Raw genomic sequence first — 27,246 nt, forward strand, 5'->3', positions numbered from 1 at the left:
ATTATGCAGTCGTTCCCTACATAAATGGCTGGATAAGTCAGTTCAGAAGTCGAAGCGAGGCGAGTGCATACCAAAAGCCAGTAGTAAAATGCCCAGTGAAGTACGGTGGAGACAACTGCACTTATCGTGGAACTGCGTGAATATTGTTTTATAGCAATAAACATAGAATTATCTGCAGCCATTCAGTTTTTCTCAGTACTGCACTTCATTTATGGTTGGTCTTGTGTGCACCTTGGTGACAGTACCTAGTAAGTTTTGTAACAGTAAATTAAAGTTTTGCTTGGTGCATGTAGGGGCAGTTTGACGGCAACGTACGCATTAGAGGAAGAAGTGAGATGTACCCCGAGGAAGATGTCTCCCTTGGTTTATCCAACGCCTATGAAACCGTTGAACCTTCCCTTGAACGTATAGTTCAGCAGTAGACGTACCATTTTCCTGATACACCACTGATTACTCCACCGTCTTGTTGATGCGTCAGGTGCCTTCATCAACCCATTCTGTTACGTTTACAGGTACCGCCGCAAGGTGCCGAACCTAGTGACGTCGTGCAAAGCGTCTCCGCAGAACAGGGTGTGCGACGTGTCGGCTGCCAACGATGTCATCTACGAAGACCTCACCAACATCCGACCCAGGCCCTGCACGCAGCCCCTCCAGGTAATGACCAATCTCTCTCTCTCTCTCTCTCTCTTTCACTGTCTCAAGTGCGCACAGAGCCGGAGGTCACTTAAAGCAATTCGCGTAATGCACAACATTCTTGCCTGCTTACAAATTTCGGTTATTATGTAAAAATACACTGATCAGCCAGAACATTATGAGCACCAACCTAATAAACACTTTTGGCACGGATAACAGAGGCATAGTAGCAGTGAGGGCTTGGTTGGTTCCTGGAGGAAGGTGGCAGTACATCTCCACACTCAAGTCACCTGATTCCTGTAAATTCTGAGGAGGCGGGCGATTACCTTTGACGCCACATTCGGTTCGATCGGGTTACTCAGTGGAGTATGGGAGACGCCTCTAGTTATTTTCCCGTAATTATTTAGAGTAGTATATTATTTACACATGGTTGTCAATTACAGTTTTATGCAAAGTGCAAAAAGATTGGCCGGCCGGGGTGGCCGAGCGGTTCTAGGCACTACAGTCTGGAAGCGTGCGATCGCTACGGTCGCGGGTTCGAATCCTGCCTCGGGACGTGTGTGGCGTCCTTAGGTTAGTTAGGTTTAAGTAGTTCTAAGTTGTAGGGGACTGATGACCTCAGCAGTTAAGTCGCATAGTGCTCAGAGCCATTTTTTTTTTTTTTTTGCAAAAAGATTATTTTCTGGATATGCAGTGAGGCTGTGTTCCGAAATATTGTTACAATATTTTGGGGCTGTGTCTTATCTGGCACGCGGAACATAAGGCGCTGACACAACACCATCTTCTTCTGGAGCTGAATAAGTTTTACAAGATAGTCCAAAACATCTGTCAATTCCATTAAAAACGGACAAATTTAACAATAATTACTTCTTCAAACTCGTCTTATGCGTGTTTAAATCATTCATCGCCGCAGTGAACAGTAACGAAGAGGGCGAAAACTGCTGCCGGGGCGTCTTAAAGGTGTGTTTTGATCACCTTAGTGTCGATTGCCTGTATTGCTGCTAGATTAAGTATCTGTACATGAACTGAATCCTCTATTTGTTCCCAAGGATACTCCTAAAATACATCAAGCTTCCCCCTGTCATTCTGTAATATGCGCTATAAACGCATGATTGTCACCAACCGTACATGAAAATCAGATTTTTTCACATCCAGTAACTCTTACGTTTATTTATGTCGCTTAATTATGGCGATTTTATTTCCGACTTTGGATCACACCTCCGCGGGAAAACTACAACCCATTCCATTTAACCTTGCGGCGACTAGTATTCCTAGCTTTGTTTATGGGCAGAATATCCAAATAAGAATCAGAAGAACCTAATGATATTATCTAGAAAATTCTACGCTATTTTCAAAACATTTTGTACTCTTCAGATCTTGAAATCCCGTAGCTGTGAAACGTTTGCTTAACTTTCCGTTCGAGTCATGAGAGTTCCATCTCGAACAAAGAAAAACCGTTCGTCTCTCTATTCTCATCTCGTAACTTTCATCAGTATTATAATATTATAAACAAGAGACGATGTATGCCACCAATCACACACACACACACACACACACACACACAAAGGCACGTACACAAACGACCATGCGCTCATGTTGCATTTTTCGTAATATTTCGATAGTTACTGCGTTCTTCAGTCACTGAGAAAACTAATCTTGGACATGCTTGTCATCTGATCTGCAATTCTCTGAGGCAAAAATTGCCGTGAATGGACGTTTATAACCGTGATCGGTTATAGTAGCGACAGCGTTCTGTCCGTTTTATGTTCCCGTTCGAACGTCAAGGGAAAGGCAAGGCGTATTACCGACCGCTGTTGAATCAGGGAATCGAGCTCGGATATAAAACGCAAAGTGCTGCGACGACAAACGTCGGGTGTGGTCATAAAATACGGTGCTTGCTCTTTGTTGCCCGAGGGTCCTCGGAATCCAGACAGTGAAACTGTCCTAGATTTCTGCCCGTAGCACTTCAAGGAGATGGTTCAGACAGTTATCGAACTATTACGCGAAATTCAATCAGATACCTGCGTATTTCTGTTTTAAATGTCGCACTGAGACGCATTAAGATTCAAACGTTGCCTGCTTACGGAGAAGACAATTTTTCACTTTGCGAATTAATACCACGCTACAGTTTTACAAGCGCTCAGCTGGCACGAAACGGAACTGTAAGTACTGTTAAGCTATTCAGGAAAGAAATGTAATATTCATTTGTGATACGATGCTAGGCATCTCTTTATATTCATCTCATATTTTCATTCAAGACACGTCGACGCCCGCATCTCGTGGTCGTGCGGTAGCGTTCTCGCTTCCCACGCCCGGGTTCCCAGGTTCGATTCCCGGCAGGGTTAGGGATTTTCTTTGCCACGTGATGGCTGGATGTTGTGTGATGTCCTTAGGTTAGTTAGGTTTAAGTAGTTCTAAGTTCTAGGGGACTGATGACCACAGCTGTTTAAGTCCCATTGTGCTCATAGCCATTTGAACCATTTGAACACGTCGACGAGTATGAAGTGTGTTTTGTGCGTCTACCGATATTGTCTCCATACAGGCATATTAGTTACACTGAAATGTCAGTTTCATGCTTTATCCAAAAAATTTACGAAACTGTGGAGTATAAACCATTACGATCGTATTATTAACTGATTGACTTAATAGGAGTTGGGTGAGTGGGAACACGGATACGAAATCCAACGCTGTCCTTTGTAGTTACTATACTGCCGGAAAAAATATGGCAGCACCAAGAAGGAGTTGTTAGACAGAAGCGAAAGTCGGTAGGCGCGTTTCTACATATGAAAGCAAATGTTTGTTCAGCTTTCGTGCCAGTGGCGCTAGTAGCGCAACTATGAGCATGCATCAGGTTTGCTTTAAACGCACAGTCCGCCCCGATAGCTCAGTGGTCAAGTTGACTGACTTTCATGCCAAGAGGCCCCGGTTCGAGGATTTTCTCCGCTCAGGGACTGGGTGTTGTGTCCTCATCATCATCATCTCATCCCAATCGACGCGCAAGTCGCCGAAGTGGCGCCAACTCAGAAGACTTGCACCAGGCGACCGGTCTACCCGACGGGAGGCCCCAGCCACACGACTTTCCATTTTTTTTTTTAAACACAAGCCGTAACATTCCTGAGCGTTAGTTACAGTTGAGACTGCTCTTAGTGAGATGACGTTAATCAAGAAGGTTTCTAAGGAGACAAAGACGCCATTATCAACACCTCACTGAGTTTGAACGAGATTTTATGACAGGGCTAGGAGAAGTTGGATGTTCCTTCTGCGATACTGCAGAAAGACTTGGAAAGAATGTAGCCACTACACATGTTGGTACATGATGCTCTCTACGTCACAAGCAGAAATCAAGATGCCGTACTGTATTGTCGTGTACATCAGAAGCCCGTATTCGGTGGGTTTTATGGTATACATCACGCCACGCCCTATTCTAAGAACCAGCACGAGCGAATTTTTAAAGAGCCGCGGTGTTTCAACCGTGCAAAGGTAGCGTAATCATCAGTCTCACAGTTAGTGGCTATAATTAATGGCTTGACGAGAAATCAACTGTCTCTTAATAAATTTTTGAAATTAACTTTTGAGTAAAAAGGCTTAAATTCTTCTTTAGGACGAGAACATGTCAGGAGAACGCGCAGTTATTGTTACGGTCTGTTGTAATAAACTGACGGGCAAAATTATATCGGTGATTAACAAATGTTCATAGTTATTACCGCCTTGTAACTGGTGTGTTACGGGAGTAAGCCGGTTTAGGGCAATGACTCATTGACGATGCATGAAAACGAGATGTCCTTATTAACATTTCGGCGATTAACGCCTTTAGACGCTTGTAAATAAAATACGAAGCAAATAAAAGATGCGTTTCAACGTAGAGTAATTGGTTGAAGCGTTATGATCGTTAACGGAGTGTGGATCGGAAGGGGATTCGCATCCCAATGTTACAATTTCTTTCTTTTTTATACCTTAGCATTTTCTAAAACGTTGTGGATGGTTACTATGAAATTAACAGAAATATTTTCTGCGGGATTTTGTTCGATTTGGTGAATTTTTATAAGCTGATATCCTTGCTGAGTGACAATGTGTTTTTGTCTTATTACACGTTCTCAGATGTTTAAGTTGTTATTTATGTACACCACAGAGAGAACAACATGATTAGAAAATCGTCAGGGGAAAAAAAATGTGTGTTTTGATCGAGCTAATTTAGGAGCTTTACGCGCGTCCATTTTCGTGTACAAACTGTGTGGTGTGCGAGCCAAATAAAGCCGACAACTGCCGCTGGAGAGCGCTGAGAGCGCAAAATCACATTAACCAGTTCTTGGTGTGTGCCGCCGGCCCTTGTCTCGTGACGTGGGATACCCCATCTGCGTGCACGTCACCTTTAACTTCCTCGTCCCGTGTGGCATGTCATAATCGTATGGCCTCATTTGATTGAAAATCTGAATTTTATGAGCATACTCTCGATACCAGGAGCAGACGCGATGCTTGACTCACTGACTTGGATAGTGATCGTGTGAACACTGTGCAGATGTTTCCGATGCTCTCTGCAGACGAAAGCGAAACAGCGGGGCGGGCTTGCGCTGAACGGGTAACACACAGCTTTCCGCGCCCGCTTTAAATATTCAGCTGAGCGAGTGGCGCCGAAAGTGATCACCTGGTGACTGGACACCACACCATGCCGCACAGCCCTGAACAGAACAGGCGGGCAGCTGCGGCTGTTAGGGGCTCACCTGGCCAGCCGTATCGGCTGCCCGCCTCCTGCCGCACGTTGGATCGCCTTACACTGGCAGCGATGGCCGACTAAGCCTGTACCACCGGCACGTTCACTCACGCTCCATTGTCCCCCACTTATAGGGTCGCACATCCACACAACAACTCCCGTAACAGCTGTACACTGGCGGCTGACACACTGCTCTGCAAAACTTAAGGACAAGATACGTAAAGTAACATAACATGTTAACTACTCGGTGGAATGAATTAAAGTGGGGCAGCGGATTGGCAGAATTCTCTCAGTCGAGCACAGAAACTTGGGCGTCACATGGCGTGAGCGTCACTGTATCACCAAAAGTGACTGGCCGAGCAACACGAGGCAGCTGAAGGAACGGGAAAATGCAGTTTTTGTCAGTCTGTGACTTGGTTGCGGCCGGCCGCTGTGACCAAGCGGTTCTAGGCGCTTCACCAGGAAGCGCGCTGCTGCTGCGGCCGCAGGTTCGAATCCTGCCTCGGGCATGGATGTGTGTGATGTTCTTAGGTTGGTTAGGTTTAAGTAGTTCTAAGTCTAGGGGACTGAAGACCTCAGATGTTAAGTCCCATAGTGCTTACAACGGAACCTCCCCATCGCACCCCCGTCAGATTTAGTTATAAGTTGGCACAGTGGGTAGGCCTTGAAAAACTAAACACAGATCAATCGAGAAAACAGGAAGAAGTTATGTGGAACTATGAAAAAATAAGCAAAATATACAAACTGAGTAGTCCATGCGCAAGATATGCAACATCGAGGAGAATCTGAGCTCAGGGGCGCCGTGGTCCCGTGGTTAGCGTGAGCAGCTGCGGAACGAGAGGTCGTTGGTTCAAGTCTTCCCTCGAGTAACAAGTTAATTTTTTTATTTTCAGACAATTATCACAGTTCAGGCACTCACACATAATCAACTTCGCTCTCTAAAATTCCAGGAAATGTTCAGATATGCTTGGACATATGCCGGATTTGACGGTCTACACACGGAAAAATTTGAAAACGTTAAAAACATATGTTTCGACAGAGCACAGGGAAAACTGCGCTACTGTGAAACTGTTGCATTCATTTGTTGCAGTTCATGTGACAAATTCTTATGTTTTCATCACTTTTTTGGGAGTGATTATCACATCCACAAGAAAACCTAAATCGGGCAAGGTAGAAGAAACTTTTTACCCATTCGCCAAGTGTACAAGTTAGGTGGGTAGACAACATATTCCTGTCATGTGACGCACATGCTGTCACCAGTGTCGTATACAATATATCAGACGTGTTTTCCTGTGGAGGAATCGGTTGACCTATGACCATGCGATCAAATAATTTCGGTTCCCACTGGAGAGGCACGTCCTTTCGTCTACTAATCGCACGGTTTTGCGGTGCGGTCGCAAAACACAGTCACTAAACTTATTACAGTGAACCTAGCGTCAATGAACGAACGGACAGATCATAACTTTGCGAAAATAAAGAAAGTAAACTTTTCATTCGAGGGAAGACTAGAACCAAGGGCGTCTCATTGCGCAGCTGCTCACGCTAACCACGGGACCACGGCGGTCCTGAGCTCACTTTTTCCTTGATGTTGCCTATCTCGCACATGGACTACTCAGTTTGTATATTTTGCATACTTTTTTCATAGTTCCATACAACTTCTTCCTGTTTTCTCGATTGATCTGTGTTCAGTTTTTCAAGGCCTATCCACTGTGCCAACTTATAAGTAAATCTGAGGGTGATGCGATGGGGAGGTTACCTTGTTATAGCTATTTAACTTGGTTACGGTGCACTGCATCGGTATTTTTCATTACAACATGACCCGGAGACAACTTGTGGATGGCTTCACACGGGAAGAATCATCGTGAAGAAGGACAAAGTATGACGAGTGTAGCCAACGAGTTTCGTAATGCTCACACCATTGCTCCGCGTGCATGGAGAGCATTCCAAACTACGGGTGCTGCTACTCGACAGAGAGGAGTTGGTCGAACACGGTCAACTACAGCAGCAGATGACTGCTACACTCTGCAGCAGGGAAGAAGGTACCCACGTCCAACAGCAGTTGCAACCACGCGTAACTTAACTGCGAGGCACGCCATCTCAGGCTGCATAGTGGCTCTAGTACTGCTTGAGGGCGGTCTCTTTCGTCGACGACCTTTGCTGTGTTCTGTCGACTTCCGCACATCGGTCTCACCGTCTGCAGTGGTGTCAAGACCATAGGGACTGAACCAACAAAGAGTGCCGTTGCGTGCTCTTCTCGGCTGGGAGAGCAGATTAAGCCTGAGCAGTGATTCTGGTCGTAGTCTCATATGGCGAGAGGTCGGAACACGTAATGCATCCTGGAACGCTGTTGAACAAGACTGTTTTTTGTGGTCCAGGTGTCGTAGCGTGTGGAAGTGTTTTGTGTTTTGGAGTACTGACCTATAAATCTTTGAACACAGTACGCTTACCGGTCAACGTTATTGTGACACTGCACTTCTTCCCCATGTACGCAACCCAGGGTTGCATCCGGTCCTGAAATTATTTTTATAGTGGACAATACGCGACCAAATCGAAATGCGAACGTGGAGGAGCCCTTCAAACGAGATGATATTCGGTGAATGGACTGGACCGTCCGTTCCCCCAACTTAAAGCCCATCGAACACGTTTGGGATGTAGAGCAGCACGTCCGCATGCACCAACGACCATCCAGCAACTGCCAACTGCACTGGTGGAGGAATGGACCGTCATACCACAAGGACTGTTTACCAACCTTGTGGCCAGCGTGGGAGCGCGCTGCAGAGCATTGCATCACTTGCACCACGAATGTTCCCCTTTTGGACACAGACCATGCTGTGGGGTTTCATCTGTTGACATCCGTGAAACCATGTTGCCCAAACAGCTCGTCTCATGTTCTCCAAATCTCCTACATTTCTCCTTATTGCTAGTCCATAATATTGGGTCAAAGAATCGCTTTCACTTTTTGTAAGGCGACCTGGACCACCTATGTGCGTCTAACAGTTTTTCCCACTGAAGTCTTTACATAATTTACTCAGCCGAGCTCCCATTCTTTTTTGTATATGCCCAACACATTCAAGCATTTCTATCAGAGTGTCCCCATGTGGTCTGTCATTAACAACAGTAGTATGTCCTTTACAGTCTCCATCCCCAAGGTAGCCCACATACCTCACACCACGACTGACCTCTGATCTTCTAAAAATGTTTAGAACCCCTTTCGTTTCCATGTTTCCACTTGGGCCATCAAAGTTCTTTTTACAAACATGGGTGCCAACAAATTTACTTGAACAACCCTGACAGTGCTTTGTTAGACATTCATAATCCAGTATCTTACCAGTTCCAATAAATGTGGCAGTTATAACCTCATTAAGAGAAGTATGACCTCTCTTCTGCCAAGATTCATCAAACGCTACTACAATGTCTGTGTTCTCAGACATTCTTCTGCTGCTCTTTTAGTTGAATGTTCACTTACACCACATAAAGCATTATATATTGATTTACTGTATCTGTCAGACCTCAGTGGAGGTGGAGGGAAATCCATCACTGCGCAAAAAGTCTGGGCAGCCCTTCCAATACATCGCATTACATAAGCAAGCTGAATATTTACAGTGTAATGTCGACTATCAGTTACTGGCGATGTCATAGTATCACTATGCATCTTACACGAGTTATAGGCATCACTAACCGACTTGAAAGACCCTTTCTTGTTGAAATGTCCTCAGAAACGTCTGTAGACACAGTTCCCGCAGGCGATTTTGAAACAACTAATGTGTATTATTCGGCTGTGTTTTGAACTGGTTGCCGCGAAACTTTCGTTTGGGGCTAAATTTCTTTACTCTCGGTATTTGTAGTACAGTAAATACACACACAGAAGTAAAATAACACATAATAACTACAAAACCACACATGTACGAAATTTCAAAATCATATATCCTCAGGTCTTTGTTTAAATTCGAACCTTAGCCTTCTAGACATACCTGTACTTTGGTTCTGGGTGTCTGTGCTTTCTAGAACACACCTGTTAACGATCCGTAATTAACGACGGAAAAAAACGGAAGAATAAAATAATGCATCACGTGTTCTGACGCACATCAAACTGACAGATGGGCATGGCCCCTGTGCAACATTAGGTACAAACTCAATTTTAGAACGAATTGAAAACTATAATGCCAACTACACATTTTTGAAATCATTATGAAATGCTCCTTTCTATAGACCAATTTTTTTCAAATTTTTGGACATTTTTACGAGCGTGTCCCCTTAAACAGAGTTCAGTGCCTTTTCCACTATATCACATCATTCAGTAATATGACGGTATTTAGCATGCCGCTGATACGTTTTCTCTTGTATTTACTCGTTGGAGAATAAATTAAACTATAATGTTTACCAGAAAAAATAGAATTTCATACTAACTAGATGAAATAAATAATTCTATAAAGATTGAAGGCTAATTAAAATGCTACATAGTAGATACTGTATTGATACCGTACGCTCAAACGATACTTGCAGAAGTTGACAATACCGCTACAGTTGTAAGTTTTTTTTTTTTTTTAATTTTTCAGTGCTTAGACCACTCGCAGTTTCGGGCTGATACATGTCCATCATCAGGTGTGATACTGAAAATAAGTAAGAGACCGAAGCTAATAATAATTTTTACGGGTACTAGTACACATGAGAAAACAAAAAAGAAGTACTGTATAGTATTTATAGGAAACAGCGGTCGACGTAGGTGCGCGGTAAAACATAAGTCAGTACCAAAGCGATACCAGACGAAACAACGGACGAGTGATTAGGTAAAGAAGTATGGAATGAACACCAGGACACTTGAACATTTTGCGCTGTGGTACCGAGCGCCGCAATAGAAAGCGCAGGATGCGGCTACCACCAGCGAGCGCAGAGAAGCGTACACGAAGGAGGAAGCAAACTGGTAAACCAGAGTGGCGAAAATACTGCCATCTGTTGACGGGAAGAATAACACGTGCCCACCTAGCTCGATCGTTCACTATTTGAATTAGTAATTTACACGAAAAAGAAAAAAAAATACAAAAAATTACACAAAAGCGTTAAGAGTACATTATGAGGTAAAGGAACCTACTAAACAGGGGCAGTAGAGAAAGTTAGTAGAACTCCTAACTGGAAGCCGGCGAGTTAAAAGCTTATTTATAAACTGAAAAATATTATGAATTTTTTTCTCTTTTTATGAGTGACATGCAAATTTTTAATTTAGGTATGGCGCCGCGGAATAACGTGCCTTTGGCATGAGCTGTCTTGCTACTAAGCAAAATGGTAGATATCTCAACCTTTTTTCTTTTCTCATGTGTACTATTGCGTGTGAAAAATATTACTAGCTTCGGTCTCTTGTTTATTTTCAGCATGATAGAAAATGATGCGCTTGTAATAGCCCGAGGCCGGTCGTGGTCTAAGCACTGAAAAAAAAGTCCTTACAGCTGAAACGCTATTTTCAACGTTTCAGTTGCGGATTGTTTAGTAGTAATATTTGTTCAGGATCAGGTCAGTTGAACACCATTTCTGCCACTACGAGTTTGATTTTACTGCAGAACGAATCGCGCCGTCTGCACCGAAACGTGTGTGAAGCGGTTTGTTACACTCCACAGTGAAGTAGGGCAACTTTAGTGGGAAGCCCTATGTCTCCAGACGGTGGCAGTGTCGCCGCCAACACCTGCGCACAGCTTGTCCGGCGACTTCCATAAGAGCCAAGGCTGTTCGTGCCCAGGTGGTAAACATTCCTGAGGTGAGCCGGCGTCCGCGTATCAGGTGTCTCCCCACTGGACTTTCTTAAGTCTAGTTCACGCTGCGATAGCCTACAGTTACAGGGCAGATTTTCACCCATTTCATTCGTGACATGAAAAATACAGGCCGTACGTTTCGCATGTTGTTTATAGCACTATCATCACAGGCTTACGTATTACACCAGACTAATTGAACAATGTTATCTCCCACTGCTGTTAACATTATCTGTGGACACCTTAGGTTAAACTGGCCTTATGGAGTACACATTATTTGCTAGAGCACAGTTGAGGAATCTCGCGATGTATATAGGGTGGAGAAAAATTGTGTAACCAAATTTTAACCCTGGATAGCTGATGCCAGTAGGAACCAAAATTACTAATGTTGAGTCGAAAAAATCACCATTACTAAACTACTGAAACCTGTCGCCACGCGCTATTTCTGAATACACTTTCTGTTTACAAAGAAGCTTTGTAAATGAAAAGTAAATTCCATATGTACGAAGTTTTGTACTCAGCTATAAATAAATATTCTGGCAACGATTGATTTCTTACGCCGTTGTTAAAAATTTTCAAATATTTAGTGTCCTGTATTAAAGAACACGTAACTCGACGATTCCCTTATACCGATAGCAAACTTTAACACTTACTTCTGTTCTAGTCTGCACAGTATCTCACCTAGGCTGCCATTCTTACAGCACCTACTCATTGCATTATCCAGTATCTCTCGGTCATATTTATATCCTGGAACATCCCCTTTGTCCGTACAGCTTTATTACGTAAATTACTGTCTTTAGCAGTGATTAACTTGGAAATGCATTGTGCTAGAGGAGTGCTTTATTGTGTTTCAGATGCGGGACCTCAAGGAGATGGTGGTGCACCCGGTGCAGTACCCAACCGGCAGCCAAGGCTGCGGATCCTCTGTGTTCGTCTGCCCTGACCGCTACAGCAGCGAGGGCGCCTGCACGCCCGTCTACCAGGAAATAGGCCAAGGTACGTCCCACCGAAGCCTTGTTTTGTTCACATCTCAACAACTGTCCTGTGGCACCTGAGGCCGTACTGAGGGCGTGGCGTAGTAAGGCCTGCCAAGGTCGAAGGCACACAGAGGGGGCGCAAAAACTAACCGTGGAAGAACAAAGAAATACCTTATAAGAACGTACCGACAGAGTTACGTTTCTCTTTACTCGTGTTCTTACTTTCTGGCTGGGAGAGTACGCTTTTTCCTCCGATCGCCACTATAAACATACGATTTTGTCACTTTGCCGTCACGGTCAAGTAGCATAAAAAAAGGAAGGATTGCTACAGAACAAGTATCAATCGTCAACATTGTTAAACTAGTACAGTGCGCTTGGTTCACACACCTGCCGCGTGCACAGGTCCTTCATGTTCAAGATTGGCGTTCTTGTTGCTACTTAGCTGCGGTACTGTAGTATCTCAAAGGTCGGCAAGCGGGTGCTGAAGCAAATATGCTACTGGACCGAAGGCTTCCGGTATTTCCCGATAACTGGCGACTGCAGAGTGGAGTGAGACGCGACGATTGAACAAACAAGCAGAACAGTGGAGGGGGGTACGTAATTTACTTCGCCAATAAGCCAGTACTTTTGCTGAACGGAAGTCTCGGTTGACACTATCTGCAGTGGGGAAAAAAATTGAAGAATTGTGCCTGATGATGATCATTAATAGTAGACTGAAGTGATGAAATTCGTGGGAATCTTGCTAATATCGTGCCGGACCTACTTTTGCCCGGCATACTGTAGAAACGCTACATGGCATGGCATCAACGAGTCTATAGCCGTCTATAACTGCGAAAGGGTTGCCGGTGCAGGAGTTTGCGCACTAACTGACCTCTCGTTTATGTCTCATAAATGTTCGATGGGATATATATCGGGCGATATGGGTAGCTAAATCATTCGAGCGAATTCTCCAGAACGTTCTTTAAACCAATTGCGAACAACTGTAGCCCGATACGGGGTCCACTATCATCCATAAAAGTTCTATGGTTGTTTGGGAACTTGAAGTCCATGAATGGCTGCAGATGGTCTCCACGTAGCCGATGATAGCCATTTCCAGTCAATGATCGGTTCAGTTGAACCAGAGGACCCAGTAAATTCTACGTTAACACAGCACCAGCTTGCACAGTGCCTTGTTGACAACTTGGTTCCATGGCTTTGTGGGTACTGCACCACACTCGAACCCTATCACTATCTCTTATCAGCTCATATCGGGACTCATCTGATCTACCGAGTGAAGTGGCACAATGGTTAGCACACTGGACTCGCGTTCGGGAGGACGTCGGTTCAATACCGCATCCGACCATCCTGATTTAGGTCTTCCGTGATTTCCCTAAATCCATTCAGGCAAATACCGGGATGTTCCTTCGACAGGGCACGGCAGACGTCCTTCCCCATCGTTCCCTGATCCTATGAGACCAATGAGCTCGCTGTTTGGTCTCTTTCCCCAAATACATCCATCCATCATCTGACCAGGCCACTATTTTCTAGTCTCTAGCGTCCAGCCGATATGGTCACGAGCCCAGGAGAGGTGCTGCAGGTGATGTTGTGCTGTTGGCAAAGGCACTCGCGTGGGTCGTCCGTTGGCATGTCATAAAGGCGCCAAATTTCGCGTCACTAACGGATACGCCCTTCGTACGTCTCGCATCGATTTCTGCGGTTATTTCAGTGTTGCTCGTCTGTTAGCACTGACAGCTCTATGCCTCTGCTCTTGATCGTTAAGTGGAGGCTGTAGCCACTGCTTTGTCTCTGGTGAGACGCCTCAGATATGTTTCCGGCACACTCTTGACATCGTGGATCTCGGAATATTGAACTGCGTAACGATTCCCGAAATGGAGTGTCCAACTACCATCACACGTTCAAAACCTGTTAGTTCCCACCGTGCAGACATAATCACTTCGCACACCTTTTCACATGAATCACCAGAGTGTAAATGATAGCTGCGTCAGTGCACTGCCATTTTATACCTTGTGCGCGCGATACTGCCGCCTTCTGAATACGTGCATGTCTCTGTCCCGTGAATTTCGTCACCTCAGTATACTGGGGGAATTGCTAGTCAGTGCACTTGCAGACAGCTGTATTCGTTCATCAAACAATTAGTTGAACTCTCGTGTAAACAAACAAATCCTCTGCCATTTGTCATTTGCTGCATTCCCCAAGCATCATCTGTCGTAAGACCACTGGAAGTAAGCCTTACCTATGTACAAGGTATTTTTAGTATTCTGTCGCTTACGAAACTCTGACACGCTGAAGCATCGAAAGTCAAGTTTGTTTGTTAATCAGTGTGTCACAAGTAAAGTCATGCAGTTCTTGCATCAAATCTCTCTGGACTGACGTTTCCGCTGGGCCTGTCAGTGGTGTCTCCTCTGTATGCCTGTCTCCGACCGTAGAAAATGTTATGGAAATGTAGTTTAAATGCGGGGGAGGGAGACGGGTGCAGAGTAGGCAGTTTTGTAACGGGTGCACGTTGAACCCGTGACCGGTCTGGAGGCAACAAGGCTTCTGACGCCTCTTCGGCGGCTTACATGGGGCTTTCGTTGCCCCTGTGGTGCCTATTTACATGTTTATTTAAGCGCACAGTCCGCCTGCTTAACTGGGTGGTGATGTGTTCGCCTTCCTTTGTAAGCGGGTCCGGGTTCGATTCCCGGCCTGGTTGGAGATTTTCTCCGCTCGTGGGCTGGGTATTGTGTTGTCCTCACCCTCATTTCATCCTCATCACCGGCGCACAAATCACCCATTGTGGCGTCGAATGAAATAAGACTTGCACTTGGTCGCCGAACTTCCGCGAATAGGGGCCTACCGGCCTCCAATGCTATACGCTCATTTTTTTAGCCCGCAACAGGAGTCTGCTGAGCTGTGAAGGCTGCCGAAACTCGCTATCATTTCCCTTATACTGCGTGTTGAACAGAGTTGCAGGCAAGAGAGGAAGCACATCCGATGATAGACAGATTTAAGAGTTCGGCTACAACTGCGGTTCCAAGTGGGGAAGGCAGTCTGTACCTGTATAACTGCTTCCACATCGTGCCGATAAAGTGATTTACAAGAGAAAGAGGGCGGAATGTGGTAACTTGCTGAAAAGAACACGGGAGTGTTTTAATCGAGCAATATGAATTGAACGCATGTCTTTTTGATATCAGAGGTAAAGATAATCTCGACAAGAGCTTTAAACAAAATATTCTGTAACAGAGCCAGACAAAAGTGGAGCTAATTAAAAATAATAAAATATTGACCTTGGATTCACAGCAATGTCATGAAGGACTAGACATCGAGGCCTCAGAAGTGGTGCTGGCTTCTATAAAAGAAGCTCTTTTTCCTGTCTGCTTATCAATTTTTGGTTCCAAGAAATACTTGTTTTCTTTTGGTGAGGGCACTTTGTCTCTGTACTGTTCATATGAGTGGCACTGAGCGGACACGACAAACATTTCGTTAACAAGCGATAGCGATTCTTTTCAGAGCATACAGTATATACTCTCCTCGGGAGAGTCTGAAACAGATAGTGGCTCAATGTGGCATTTACCCCGGCGTTACTATTTATCAGGGTAGGCAATAGTTGGAGGTTGGGAATAATGAGGGCTGGCCTTCTTCGATTTGCTTCATAATGGCACGTGATCTTCATACCGGTACTTGATTTGAAACTCAGTGGCCGTGCTTCGCGTGGGTGGAATTAAGTGTCAATATCCGGACGACTTGCTTGGCGTAGTGGTAATAACTTACACACAAAAACCTTTCTCGTGAATCAGTCTACCTATCAGCGAAAACCGTATCAAATTCCTTGCCCTCGTTCTTATAATTAGCTTTCAAATAAAGATTGAGGAACGCAGCGAGCAGTTTAATTCAAAGTAGTTAACGCAATTTACAAAAAAAAAAAATCTAAAAAGTATACATAAATCTCTCTCGTGAAACAGTCTTTCTACTAATAGACACCGCATCAAACTCGCTACAGCAGCTCCTGTGACCAGCCTTCGCATACATATTGAAGAATGCAGCTGGGGTCTTTAATTCATCATAGTTCTGCCACTTTCTTTTACAGAAATGAAAAAAAAACACTAAATGGGCCTCAACTATGTTACAACATAGGAGTTCACGAGTCAGAACTCCCAAAACGGAACGCAAGAGTCATAACATGGGGTACTTGCGTGCAACGAATAGTGTTCGGACACCTGGCTGAAAATGACTTAAAAGTTCGTGGCGCCCTCCATCGTTAATGCTGGAATTCAGTATGGTGTTGGCCCACCCGATGACAGCTTCCAGGCATACGTTCAATCAGGTGCTGGAAGGTTTCTTGGGGAATGGCAGCCCAATCTTCACGGAGTGGTGCGCTGAGATGAGGTATCGATGTCGGTCGGCGAGGCCTGGAACAAAGTCGGCGTTCCAAAACATCCCTAAGGTGTTCTATAGCATTTAGATCAGGACTCTGTGCAGGCTAGTCCGTTACAGGGATTTTACTGTCGTTGAACCACTCCGACACAGACCGTGCACTATGAACAGCTGTTTGATCGTGTTGAAAGATGCAGTCCTCATCCCCGAATTGCTCTCCAGTTGCGGGAAGCAAGAAGGCTCTTAAAACGTCAATGTAGGCCTGTGTTGTGATAGTCCCACACAAAACAACAAGGGGTGCAAGCCCCCTCCATGGAAAACACGACCACACCATTACATCACCGCCTCCGAATTTTACTGTTGGCAGTACACACGTTGACAAACGACGTTCTCCGTGCATTCACCATACCTACACCCTGCCATCGGATCGCCACATTGTGTACCGTGATTCGTCACCCAACACAACGTTTTTCCACTGTTCAGTCATCCAATGTTTACGCGTCTTAGACCAAGCGAGGCTCATTTGGCATTTAGCGGCGTGATGTGTGGCTTATGAGCATTCGCTCGACCAGGAAATCCAAGATTTCTCACCTCCCCCCTAACTGTCATATTAATTGCAGTGGATCCTGATGCAGTTTAGAATTCCTTTGTGGTGGTCTGGATAGATGTCTGCCTATTACACATTACGACCCTTTTCAACTGTTGGCGGTCTCTGTCAGTCAACAGACGAGATCGGCCTGTACGCTTTTGCGCAGTACGTGTTGGTTCAAATGGCTTTGAGCACTATGGGACTTAACATCTGAGGTCATCAGTTCCCTTGAACTTAGAACTACTTAAACCTAACTAACCTAAGGACACCACACACATCCATGCCCGAGGCAGGATTCGAACCTCCGACCGTAACGGTCGCGCGGTTCCAGACTGAAACGCCTAGAACCGCTCGGCCACACAGGCCGGCCCTTCACGTTTGCACTTCACTATCACATTGGAAACATTGGACCTAGGGAGTGTGGAAATCTCGCGTACAGGCGTATGGCAGAAGTGATACCCACAAATCCGACCGCGTTCGAAGTCCGCGCCCCATTCTGCTCTCTCACGATATATAGTGGTTCAAATGGCTCTGCGCACTATGGGACTTAACATCTGAGGTCATTAGTCCCCTAGAACTTAGAACTACTTAAACCTAACTAACCTAAGGACATCACACACATCCATGCCCGAGACAGGGTTCGAACCTGCGACCGTAGCAGTCGCGCGGTTCCGGACTGAGCGCCTTAACCGCCAGACCACCGCGGCCGGCGATATATAATGACTGCTGAGGCAGCTGGTATGGAGTACCTGGCAGTAATAGGCAGCACAGTGCACCTAATATGAGAAACGTATGTTTTCGGACGTGTCCGGATACTTTTGATCACTTTGTGTACTTAAGTCTCGCCTCCCTTTTTCACATCTAGATGTTGCATCACGACACAGACATCAATTTTAATACAGCGAACAGAGACATCAATGACCGGATGGACAGTTCATAATTGTGTGAAAAAAAAAGAAAGGTGAACGAGCGAGATTTGAACACGGATCTTGCGCTTTGCAGTCCAACACCGTAACCACACAACCAGGACGGCGTGTATATTCAGAATCACTCCATGTTGCAGGTCTTGATCTTGGAGCGTTCATCTTTTTTATTTTACTTCTTTTTTCACAGTTTTGTGCATCTTTTTTCCACGTTTCATGCTTAATCTGAGTTCAGATTTTGACGGGTTATCCAGTGGGCCATCTTACCACTAAATGTGTGTGTGTGTGTGTGGGGGGGGGGGGGGGTGCGATAGATAGTTTCCCTTGTTAGTCGCATACCACTGTAGTAACTGGAGACATCCCTAAAACCATAATCCAGCTTGGGAACTCATGAATCATTTGCAAGCCCGCATCTCCTGGTCATGCGGTAGCGTTCTCGCTTCCCGCGCCCGGGTTCCTGTGTTCAATTCCCGGGAGGGGGGGGGGGGGGGGGTCAGGGATTTTCTCTGCCTCGTGATGGCTGGGTGTTGTGTGTTGTCCTTAGGTTAGTTAGGTTTAAGTAGTTCTACGTTCTAGGGGACTGATGACCATAGATGTTAAGTCCCATAGTGCTCAGAGCCATTTGAACCATTTTGAATCATTTGCAACGATGTCTTTGGTAGCGATCACATGCACTCTGTCCTGTTGCTACTTACTGTTCTTTGAGATTTTGTTCACGTCAACGTAACAACACCTGTGTGTAATACGTTATTCAACGTGCTTGGTTGTAGTCCGCACGCCACAACAAACATGACTGTAGTAAGTGCCGAAATGACCCGGAACACCCACGCTGTTGCCCACAGGCCGCTGCGAGTCCGACCCGGACAGCGAGGCGGCCGCGGCCGCGGGGGCGGGCTCCGAGGACGACTTCGCGGAGGACGAGCTCAGCCTGGAGGACACCAGCCCTCCGCGGCACCACCTGTCGCTGACGATGCCGCACGCGCTGCCCGTACCGGCGCCGCACGTCGCCGCCGCCCCGCCGCCCTGGCTCGGATCGCTGCTCAGGTACGTGGCTGCCCGCGCTCTCTGCGCTCCGCTGGTCTTTCTCCCACAGGCCTACAAGGATTCTTCTCAGACGTCAACTACGAAGGTTACTCCAAAACAAATGCACACTATTTTTTTGTAAAAATACAGTTTTCATTCTGCATGTGTGAAAGTTTTACAGTGTGTAGGTACATCCTTCCCTCTTGTTTTCAAACTTAGTTCAACCTGAAACTTCCTGGCAGATTAAAAGTGTGTGCCAGGCCGAGACTCGAACTCGGGACCTTTGCCTTTCGCGGGCAAGTGCTCTAGCAACTGAGCTACCCAAGCACGACTCACGCCCCGTCCTCACAGCTTTACCTCTGCCAGTACCTCGTCTCCTACCTTCCAAACTTTACTGAAGCTCTCCTGCGAAACTTGCCGAAGTATAGCGCTCCCGAAAGAAAGGATATTGCGGAGACATGGCTTAGCCACAGCCTGGGGGATGTTTCCAGAATGAGATTTTCACTCTGCAGCGGAGTGTGCGCTGATATGAAACTTCCTGACAAATTAAAACTGTGTGCCAGACCGAGACTCGAATTCGGGATCTTTGCCTTTCGCGGGCAAGTGCTCTACCAACTGAGCTACCTAAGCACGACTCACGCCCCGTCCACACAGCTTTATATCTGCCGGTACCTCGTCTCCTACCTTCGCAGGAGTGCTTCTGTAAAGTTTGGAAGGTAGGAGACGAAGTACTGGCAGATGTAAAGCTGTGAGGATGGGGCGTGACTCGTGCTTGGGTAGCTCAGTTACTGCCGGCACGGTAGCTCAGCGTGTTTGGTCACAAGGCTAGCTGCCCTCTGTCATAACAAAAACTGAGTTAATGGATCAACACCGAACTGAAATGGGTGTCTTTCGACATCCGCCCCGAGCAGATACAATGAACAAGAACGAAGAAAATGAGATAAAAAAGGCAAAGGTCCCGAGTTCGAGTCTCGGCCTGGCACACACTTTTAATATGCCAAGAAGTTTCATATCAGCGCACACTCCGCTGCAGAGTGAAAATCTCATTTTAGTTCAACATGTTGCCGTGAGAGGCGCCGTCACAGCATGTCTTCAAGATGGCTGCTACACTTGACGTTCGTCAGAAGCAACATGCTATCATACAATTCCTGTGCTGTGAAAACGAGACAGTGGGAAACATCCACAAGAGGTTGAAAAAGGTGTATGGAGATGCTGCTGTCGATCGCAGTACAGTTAGTCGGTGGGCAAGCAGGTTACGTGATGAAAGCGGGGACGGCAATATTGAGGACTGTCCTTGCATTGCACACACTCCAGACAATGTGCAGAGAGTTAACGAACTGGTGGCTGCTGACAGACGCATCACAGTGAACGAATTGTCACGCTACCTTGGCATAGGGGAATGAAGTGTTTCCAGAATACTGAAAGTGTTAGCGTTGAAAAAAGTTTGTACTAGATCGGTTCGCAGGATGTTGACAGTGGCTCACAAAGAAACAAGAAAAACGGTATGCAGCGAACTTTTGGAACAGTACGAGAATGGTAGAGATGAATTTCTTGGAAGAATTGTGACAGATGATGAAACATGGCTCCACCATTTGTCACCAGAGACCAAGAAGTGATCAATGGATTGACATTCAAAACCGCACCTTCAGCTGGAAAAGTTATTGCTACGGTGTTTTTCGATCGCGAAGGACTCTTGCTTGTGGACATCATGCCAAGTGGAACCACCATAAATTCTGATGCATATGAGACGATACTGAAGAAGCTTCAAGCGCGACTGAGTCGAGTTCGACCACATCGGCAAAAGCAGGATGTTTTGCTGTTGCACGAGAGTGCACGGCCACATGTCAGTCAAAAAACCATAGAAGCGATCACAGAACTCGGATGGAGAACACTGAAACACCCGACTGAGAGTCCTGACCTGGCTCCATGTGACTATTATCTCTCTGGGAAACTGAAAGACTCTCTTCGTGGAGCAAGGTTTGAAGACGATGACTCTCTTGTGCACACTGCCAAACAGTAGCTCCAACAGGTTGGTCCAGAATTTTACCGTGGGGGTGTACAGGCGCTGGTTTCAAGATCGCGTAAGGCAGTTGAGAGGGATGGAAATTATGTGGAGAAATCAAAATATTGTTCCTAAAGGATGTATCTGCACACTGGAAAACGTTCAAACATGTAGAATAAAAGATGGATTAAAAAAAAAAGTGCATTTCTTTTGGAGTGACCCTCGTACTTATCCTCCTGCCTCCTATATCTGATATTTTTTCATCACAATAAACGGGACTCACTAGAAGAAAGAGATGCACTCTAAGCCAAAAAAAGGCACAAAAACAGCGCACCACGAAGAAATTATCCCTATGAGACGGATTCGGTAGACGTGACGTTCATGTACAGATGATCATAACTTCAGAAAAAAATTGATAATTATTCCAGAGAAAACTGATGATTATTCCAGAGAAAGAGCTTCACAAATTCAGCAAGTCAATAACGTGTTTGTCCGCCTCTGGCCCTTATGCAAGTAGTTGTACGGCTTGGCGTTGACTGATAAGAGTTGTTGGATGTACTTCTGAGGGATATCATTCCAAATTCCGTTCAACGGACGAGTTAGGTTGTCAAAATCTCTAGTTGGTTGGACAGCCCTGCCCATAAAGCTCCAAACTTTCCCGATTGGGGGGGGGGGGGGGGGGGAGATTGGGTGACCAAGCTGGCTAAGGAAGGGTTTAAAAAGCACGCAGACAAGCAGTAGAAACTCTCATTGTGTGCTGGCGGGCGTTATCTTGCTGAAATATGAGCTCAGCATGGTTTGCTCTGGAGGGCATCAGACAGGTTGTAGCATACCGTCGACGGACCGCTGTCGGCGGATGACAAGCAACGGGGTCCTGTCATGACAAGAAGTGGCACCCCACCCATCTCTCCTGGTGTTCGGCCGAGCGAGGTGGCGCAGTGGTTAGCACACTGGACTCGCATTCGGGAGGACGACGGTTCAATCCCGTCTCCGGCCATCCTGATTTAGGTTTTCCGTGATTTCCCTAAATCGCTTCAGGCATATGCCGGGATGGTTCCTTTGAAAGGGCACGGCCAATTTCCTTCCCCATCCTTCCCTCAGGCGAGCTTGCGCTCCGTCTCTAATGACCTCGTTGTCGACGGGACGTTAAACACTAATCTCCTCCTCCTCCTGGTGTTTGGGCCGCGTGCTGGGCGACAGTGACCTTGGTGTTCCACTGCTGTCCCGGGCGCCCCCAGACACATCTCCGCTGGTCGGCGGGGATCTGCTCGAAGCCGGCCTGATACTGAAGACAATTATACTTCAGTCAGTGGGACTTCAGGCCGAAGACGTATCTGGACACGCCGTGCACAGCGGTGGGACACTAAACTTACTGACGTCCACTACGCAGCTCGACAACCAAGAGTAGTGGTCTGGGGTGCTATTTCAGGGACCCTGTTGGTTGTCATTCGCGACACCCTTACAGCTCAGCGGTACGTCGACGGTATTCTACGCCCCGTTTTGTTGCCCTTCCTGGCAAACCATCCTGGGTACACATTTCAGAAAGATGACGCGCGCATGCACATGTCGAGGAGTTTCTGCTGCTTGTCTTCGCGCTTGCCAAACCCTACCTCGGCCAGGAAGGTCGCCGGATCTCTCACCAATCGACATCGTTTGCTCAATCGTTAAACTCTTTCTCGTGAGTAAATGGGTCCCCCCCCCCCTCCCCTCCTGGTAGCTGAGTGGTCAGAATGACGAATTGCCGTCCTACGGGTCCGCGTTCGATTCTCGGCTGGGCCAGAGATTTTCTCCGCTCATGGACTATGTGTTGTGTTGTCTTCATTATCATTTCATCCCCATCCGGCGCGCAGGTCGCCCAATGTGGCGTCGAATGCTATAAGACCTGCACCAAGCCGGACGGACCTGCCCCACAAGGGGTCTACCGGCCATTGACGCCAAACGCTCGTTTCCATGTTCCTAAATAATTTATCCAGTTTTTCCGAAATTGTAATCCTTTGTTAGTCTGTACATATTCAGGACGTCTACCGATTTATGTCTCATTCGGATAAATCCTTCATGGTGCGTCGTTTTTTATTATTTTTATTACGTTAGAGTGTGTGCTAAATGGTGGGTCTAACTGCAGTAAACGGGACTTTAAAAGATAAAGAACAAAGAGGGTCAAATGGGTATATGAACGGAAACAGGTTGCAAGGAAGCAAAACCCACTTGAAGGCGGACATAAAAAATATCTTTGGCAATGTACATTAGAATGACTGAGATCACCCTAGTCAAGTCGGACTCTAGAAACAGAAGTACAGCTCAAACAGCCAAGATCGATATTGTACAGCATTTATTGTAGAATGAAATTTTCACTCTGCAGCGGAGTGTGCGCTGATATGAAACTTGCTGGCACATTAAAACTGTGTGCCGGACCGAGCCTCTAACTCGGGAGCTTTGCCTTTCTCAGGCAAGTGCTCTACAATCTGAGCTACCGAAGCACGACTCACGCCCCGTCTTCACAGCTTTACTTTAGCCAGTACCTCGTCTCCCCTTTCCAAACTTCACAGAAGCTCTCCTGCGAACCTTGCAGAACTGCTAGGTTCGCAGGAGAGCTTCTGTGAAGTTTCGAAAGTAGGAGACGAGGTAATGGCGGAAGTAAAGCTGTGAAGATGGGGCATGAGTCGTGCTTGGGTAGCTCAGATTGTAGAGCACTTGCCTGAGAAAGGCAAAGGTCCCGAGTTTGAGTCTCGGTGCGGTACACAGTTTTAATCTGCCAGGAAGTTTCAGCATTTATTGTGATGACCGGTTTCAGCAACTACGTTGCCATCATCAATCTTAAATCTTATGTCTGTTTCTGCATTAATCTAGATCGCCCTCTAACGTGACAGTGTCAAGCATACACCAGATGGTACTGTTCTGTCTTTACTAGTGTTTTACTGGGGTGGTGGCAGTGAACCATCAGCACCAGTTGAGCTTTTAAGTGTGGGCTGCATTATGGGATCTGTCGTTCTTTCGAACGCCCACCGACGTGCCCCATCAGCACTTCCTGTTGGTGATCCTGTATCTCCTGCCGGAAGGCTACCGTTTTCTGGTAGGAATTGCAGTGTTCTGTGCCAGCATACCACTGCAACAGTACAGACAGAACATTGCCACTTGCGTGCTCTGCTGTACCTCCCTTAGAAGTCTTTCCAGCCTTATATCCATCTGATATCTTTTGTTCTTCATCGTCTCATTGATCGTTTCTTGCAGTTTGTCCCCATTTATAAAATCTCCCTGAGCCCATTCGCGTTGTTTCCGTTAATTAACGAGGTACCTACGCCGGCTTATAGAATCCTCAGGCAATTGTACAATGCATTTAAAGAATGAGACAAAGTCATTACAGACAGAGCTCAAGCTCCTCTGCCGCAGAATCATGGCAGTATTCATCTTAATTGATTTGGGAAATTACTTGGAACTTAATCGGGGTGTCCAGACGAATATTTCAGCTCGTTCCTCTCGAATTTGAGTCCTGTGTTCTAATAATTTCGGAGGGGAGTGGGGGGTGGGATGTGGGGAGAGAAAGAACTACACCAGTTCATCTCTGTAAAGAATTCATGTTAGTACTTTGCAGCCGTGGCATATTAAACTGATAGTTCGGTAATTTTCACATCTGTCAACACCTGCTTTCTTTGGGATTGGAATTATTATATTCTTCTTGAAGTCTGAGGGTATTTCGCCTGTCTCATACATCTTGCTCACCAGACGGTAGAGTTTTGTCAGGACCGGCTCTCCCAAGGCCGTCAGTAGTTCTAATGGAATGTTGTATACTCCCAGGGCCTTGTTTCGACTCAAGTCTTTCAGAGCTCTGTCAGACTCTTCACGCAGTATCGTATCTCCCATTTCATCTTCACCCTCTTCCATTTCCATAATATTGTCCTCAAGTACATCGCCCTTGTATAGACCGGAATTATTATATTCTTCTAGAAATACTGTTGGTATATCAGAATGTAAGTTTCAAATCTGTAATATCGTACCAACTTACACTGTTACAGGCAGTTGATTCAGGTGTAAAGGGACTTTCCCGCCACACTGTATAAAGTGCACCACAGGGGCCCCAAATAGTTAGGGTGATACAAAAAGGTACGGCCGAACTTTCAGGAAACATTCCTCACACACAAAGAAAGAAAAAAAAATGTTATGTGGACAAGTGTTCGGAAACGCTTACTTTCTATGTTAGAGCTCATTTTATTACTCCTCTTCAAATCACATTAATCATGAAATGGAAACACACAGCAACAGAACGTACCAGCGTGGCTTCAAACACTTTGTTACTGGAAATGTTCAAAATGTCTTCATTTAGCGAGGACACATGCATCCGCCCTCCGTCGCATGGAATGCCTGATGCGCTGATGCAGCCCTGGAGAATGGCGTACTGTATCTCAGCCGTCCACAATACGAGCACGAAGAGTCTCTACATTTGGTACCGGGGTTGCGTAGAAAAGAGCTTTCAAATGCCCCTATAAATAAAAGTCAAGAGGGTTGAGATCAGGAGAGCGTGGAGGCCATGGAATTGGTCCGCCTCTGCCAATCCATCGGTCACCGAATCTGTTGTTGCGAAGCGTACGAACACTTCGACTGAAATGTGCAGGAGCTCCATCGTGCGTGAACCACATGTTGAGTCGTACGTGTAAATGCACATGTTCTAGCAGCACAGGTAGAGAATCCCGTATGAAATCATGATAACGTGCTCCATTGAGCGTAGGTGGAAGAACATGGGGCCCAATCAAGACATCACCAACAATGCCTGCCCAAACGTTCACAGAAAATCTGTGTTGATGGCGTGATTGCACAACTGCGTGCGGATTCTCGTCAGCCCACACATGTTGATTGTGAAAATTTACAATTTGATGACGTTGGAATGACGGCTCATCCGTAAAGAGAACATTTGCACTGAAGTGAGGATTGACACATTGTTGGATGAACCACTCGCAGAAGTGAACCCGTGGAGGCCAATTTGCTGCTGATATTGCCTGCACACGGTGTACATGGTACGGAAACAACTGGTTCTCTCGTATCACAGTGACATGGTCAACGTTACCTTGTACAGCAGCAACTTCTCTGACGCTGACATTAGGGTTATCGTCAACTCCACGAAAAATTGCCTCGTCCATTGCAGGTGTCCTCGTCGTTCTAGGTCTTCCCCAGTCGCGAGTCATAGGCTGGAATGTTCCGTGCTCCCTAAGATGCCGATCAATTGCTTCGAACGTCTTCCTGTCGAGACACCTTCGTTCTGGAAATTTGTCTCGATACAAACGGATATTTCTGCGTGCTAATCCATACATCAAATGGACATCTGCCAACTCCGCATTTGTAAACATTGCACTGACTCCAAAATCACGTTCGTGATGAACACTAACCTGTTGATGCTACGTATTGATGTGCTTGATGCTAGTACTATAGAGCAATGAGTCGCGTGTCAACACATGCACCGAAGTCAACATTACCTTCCTTCAATTGGGCCAACTGGCGGTGAATCAAGGAAGTACAGTACATACTGACGAAACTAAAATGAGATCAAGCATGGAAATTAAGCGTTTCCGGACACATGTCCACATAACATCTTTTCTTTATTTGTGTGTGAGGAATGTTTCCTTAAAGTTTGGCCGTACCTTTGTGTAACACTCTACCAGGGGATAGCCCGCATCTCATGGTCGTGCGGTAGCGTTCTCGCTTCCCACGCCCGGGTTCCCGGGTTCGATCCCCGGCGGGGTCAGGGATTTTCTCTACCTCGTAATGGCTGGGTGTTGTGTGCTGTCCTTAGGTTAGTTAGGTTTAAGTAGTTCTAAGTTCTAGGATACTGATGACCATAGATGTCAAGACCTATAGTGCTCAGAGCCATTTGAACGATTTTTCTAGCAGGGCATACAACCCGTCGGCTTTGACCAATGACGTCAGATTTGGCCAGGGAGCATGTATTACAAAGATGAAAGAGCTGGGAAGAACGATCAGAAACAAAAAAAAAAAAAAACTGTACGTCACATGTATAAGGGCCAGTAGTATTTTCACGTTAATGATATCGCGTGTTTGTATCTTAGTATTTCTCCGCAAAATACAATGGAAAGATATGAATGAAATATATTACTAGCAAAGAATACGTCACGTTACATGTATGTTAGTTGTATCTCGAAACTCTTTCGAACTGTATTGCTTAAGTGCAGTACGGGATACAAGTTCAGCGTACGTCCATATCTTCGTTTTCACTAGCATCACTGTCCTGTTCTTCACTTGAACGATGTATCCTCCGCTTCAGTAAACCTTAAGTGGAACACCTGATACAAATTG

The 27,246-nt window shown here is 46.0% G+C and overlaps 1 protein-coding gene and 1 non-coding gene across 3 annotated transcripts in view; both read left to right on the forward strand.

Moving 5' to 3' along the window:
• The window catches only part of LOC126267407 (uncharacterized), a 131,503-nt gene that overhangs the window by 99,208 nt on the left and 5,049 nt on the right, over positions 1-27,246 (forward strand). For both annotated transcript variants that reach the window (XM_049972634.1, XM_049972635.1), the window contains 3 exons: positions 513-654; positions 11,934-12,075; positions 18,764-18,965. In XM_049972634.1, coding sequence (XP_049828591.1) covers positions 513-654; positions 11,934-12,075; positions 18,764-18,965 — 486 coding nt within the window. The remainder of the gene's footprint in view (positions 1-512; positions 655-11,933; positions 12,076-18,763; positions 18,966-27,246) is intronic.
• Trnaa-cgc (transfer RNA alanine (anticodon CGC)) lies at positions 21,866-21,943 on the forward strand. Its single transcript has one exon. It is a non-coding gene; the product is annotated as a tRNA-Ala (tRNA).

Source organism: Schistocerca gregaria, chromosome 4 (assembly GCF_023897955.1).
Source record: "Schistocerca gregaria isolate iqSchGreg1 chromosome 4, iqSchGreg1.2, whole genome shotgun sequence".
NCBI classification, from domain to species: domain Eukaryota; kingdom Metazoa; phylum Arthropoda; class Insecta; order Orthoptera; family Acrididae; genus Schistocerca; species Schistocerca gregaria.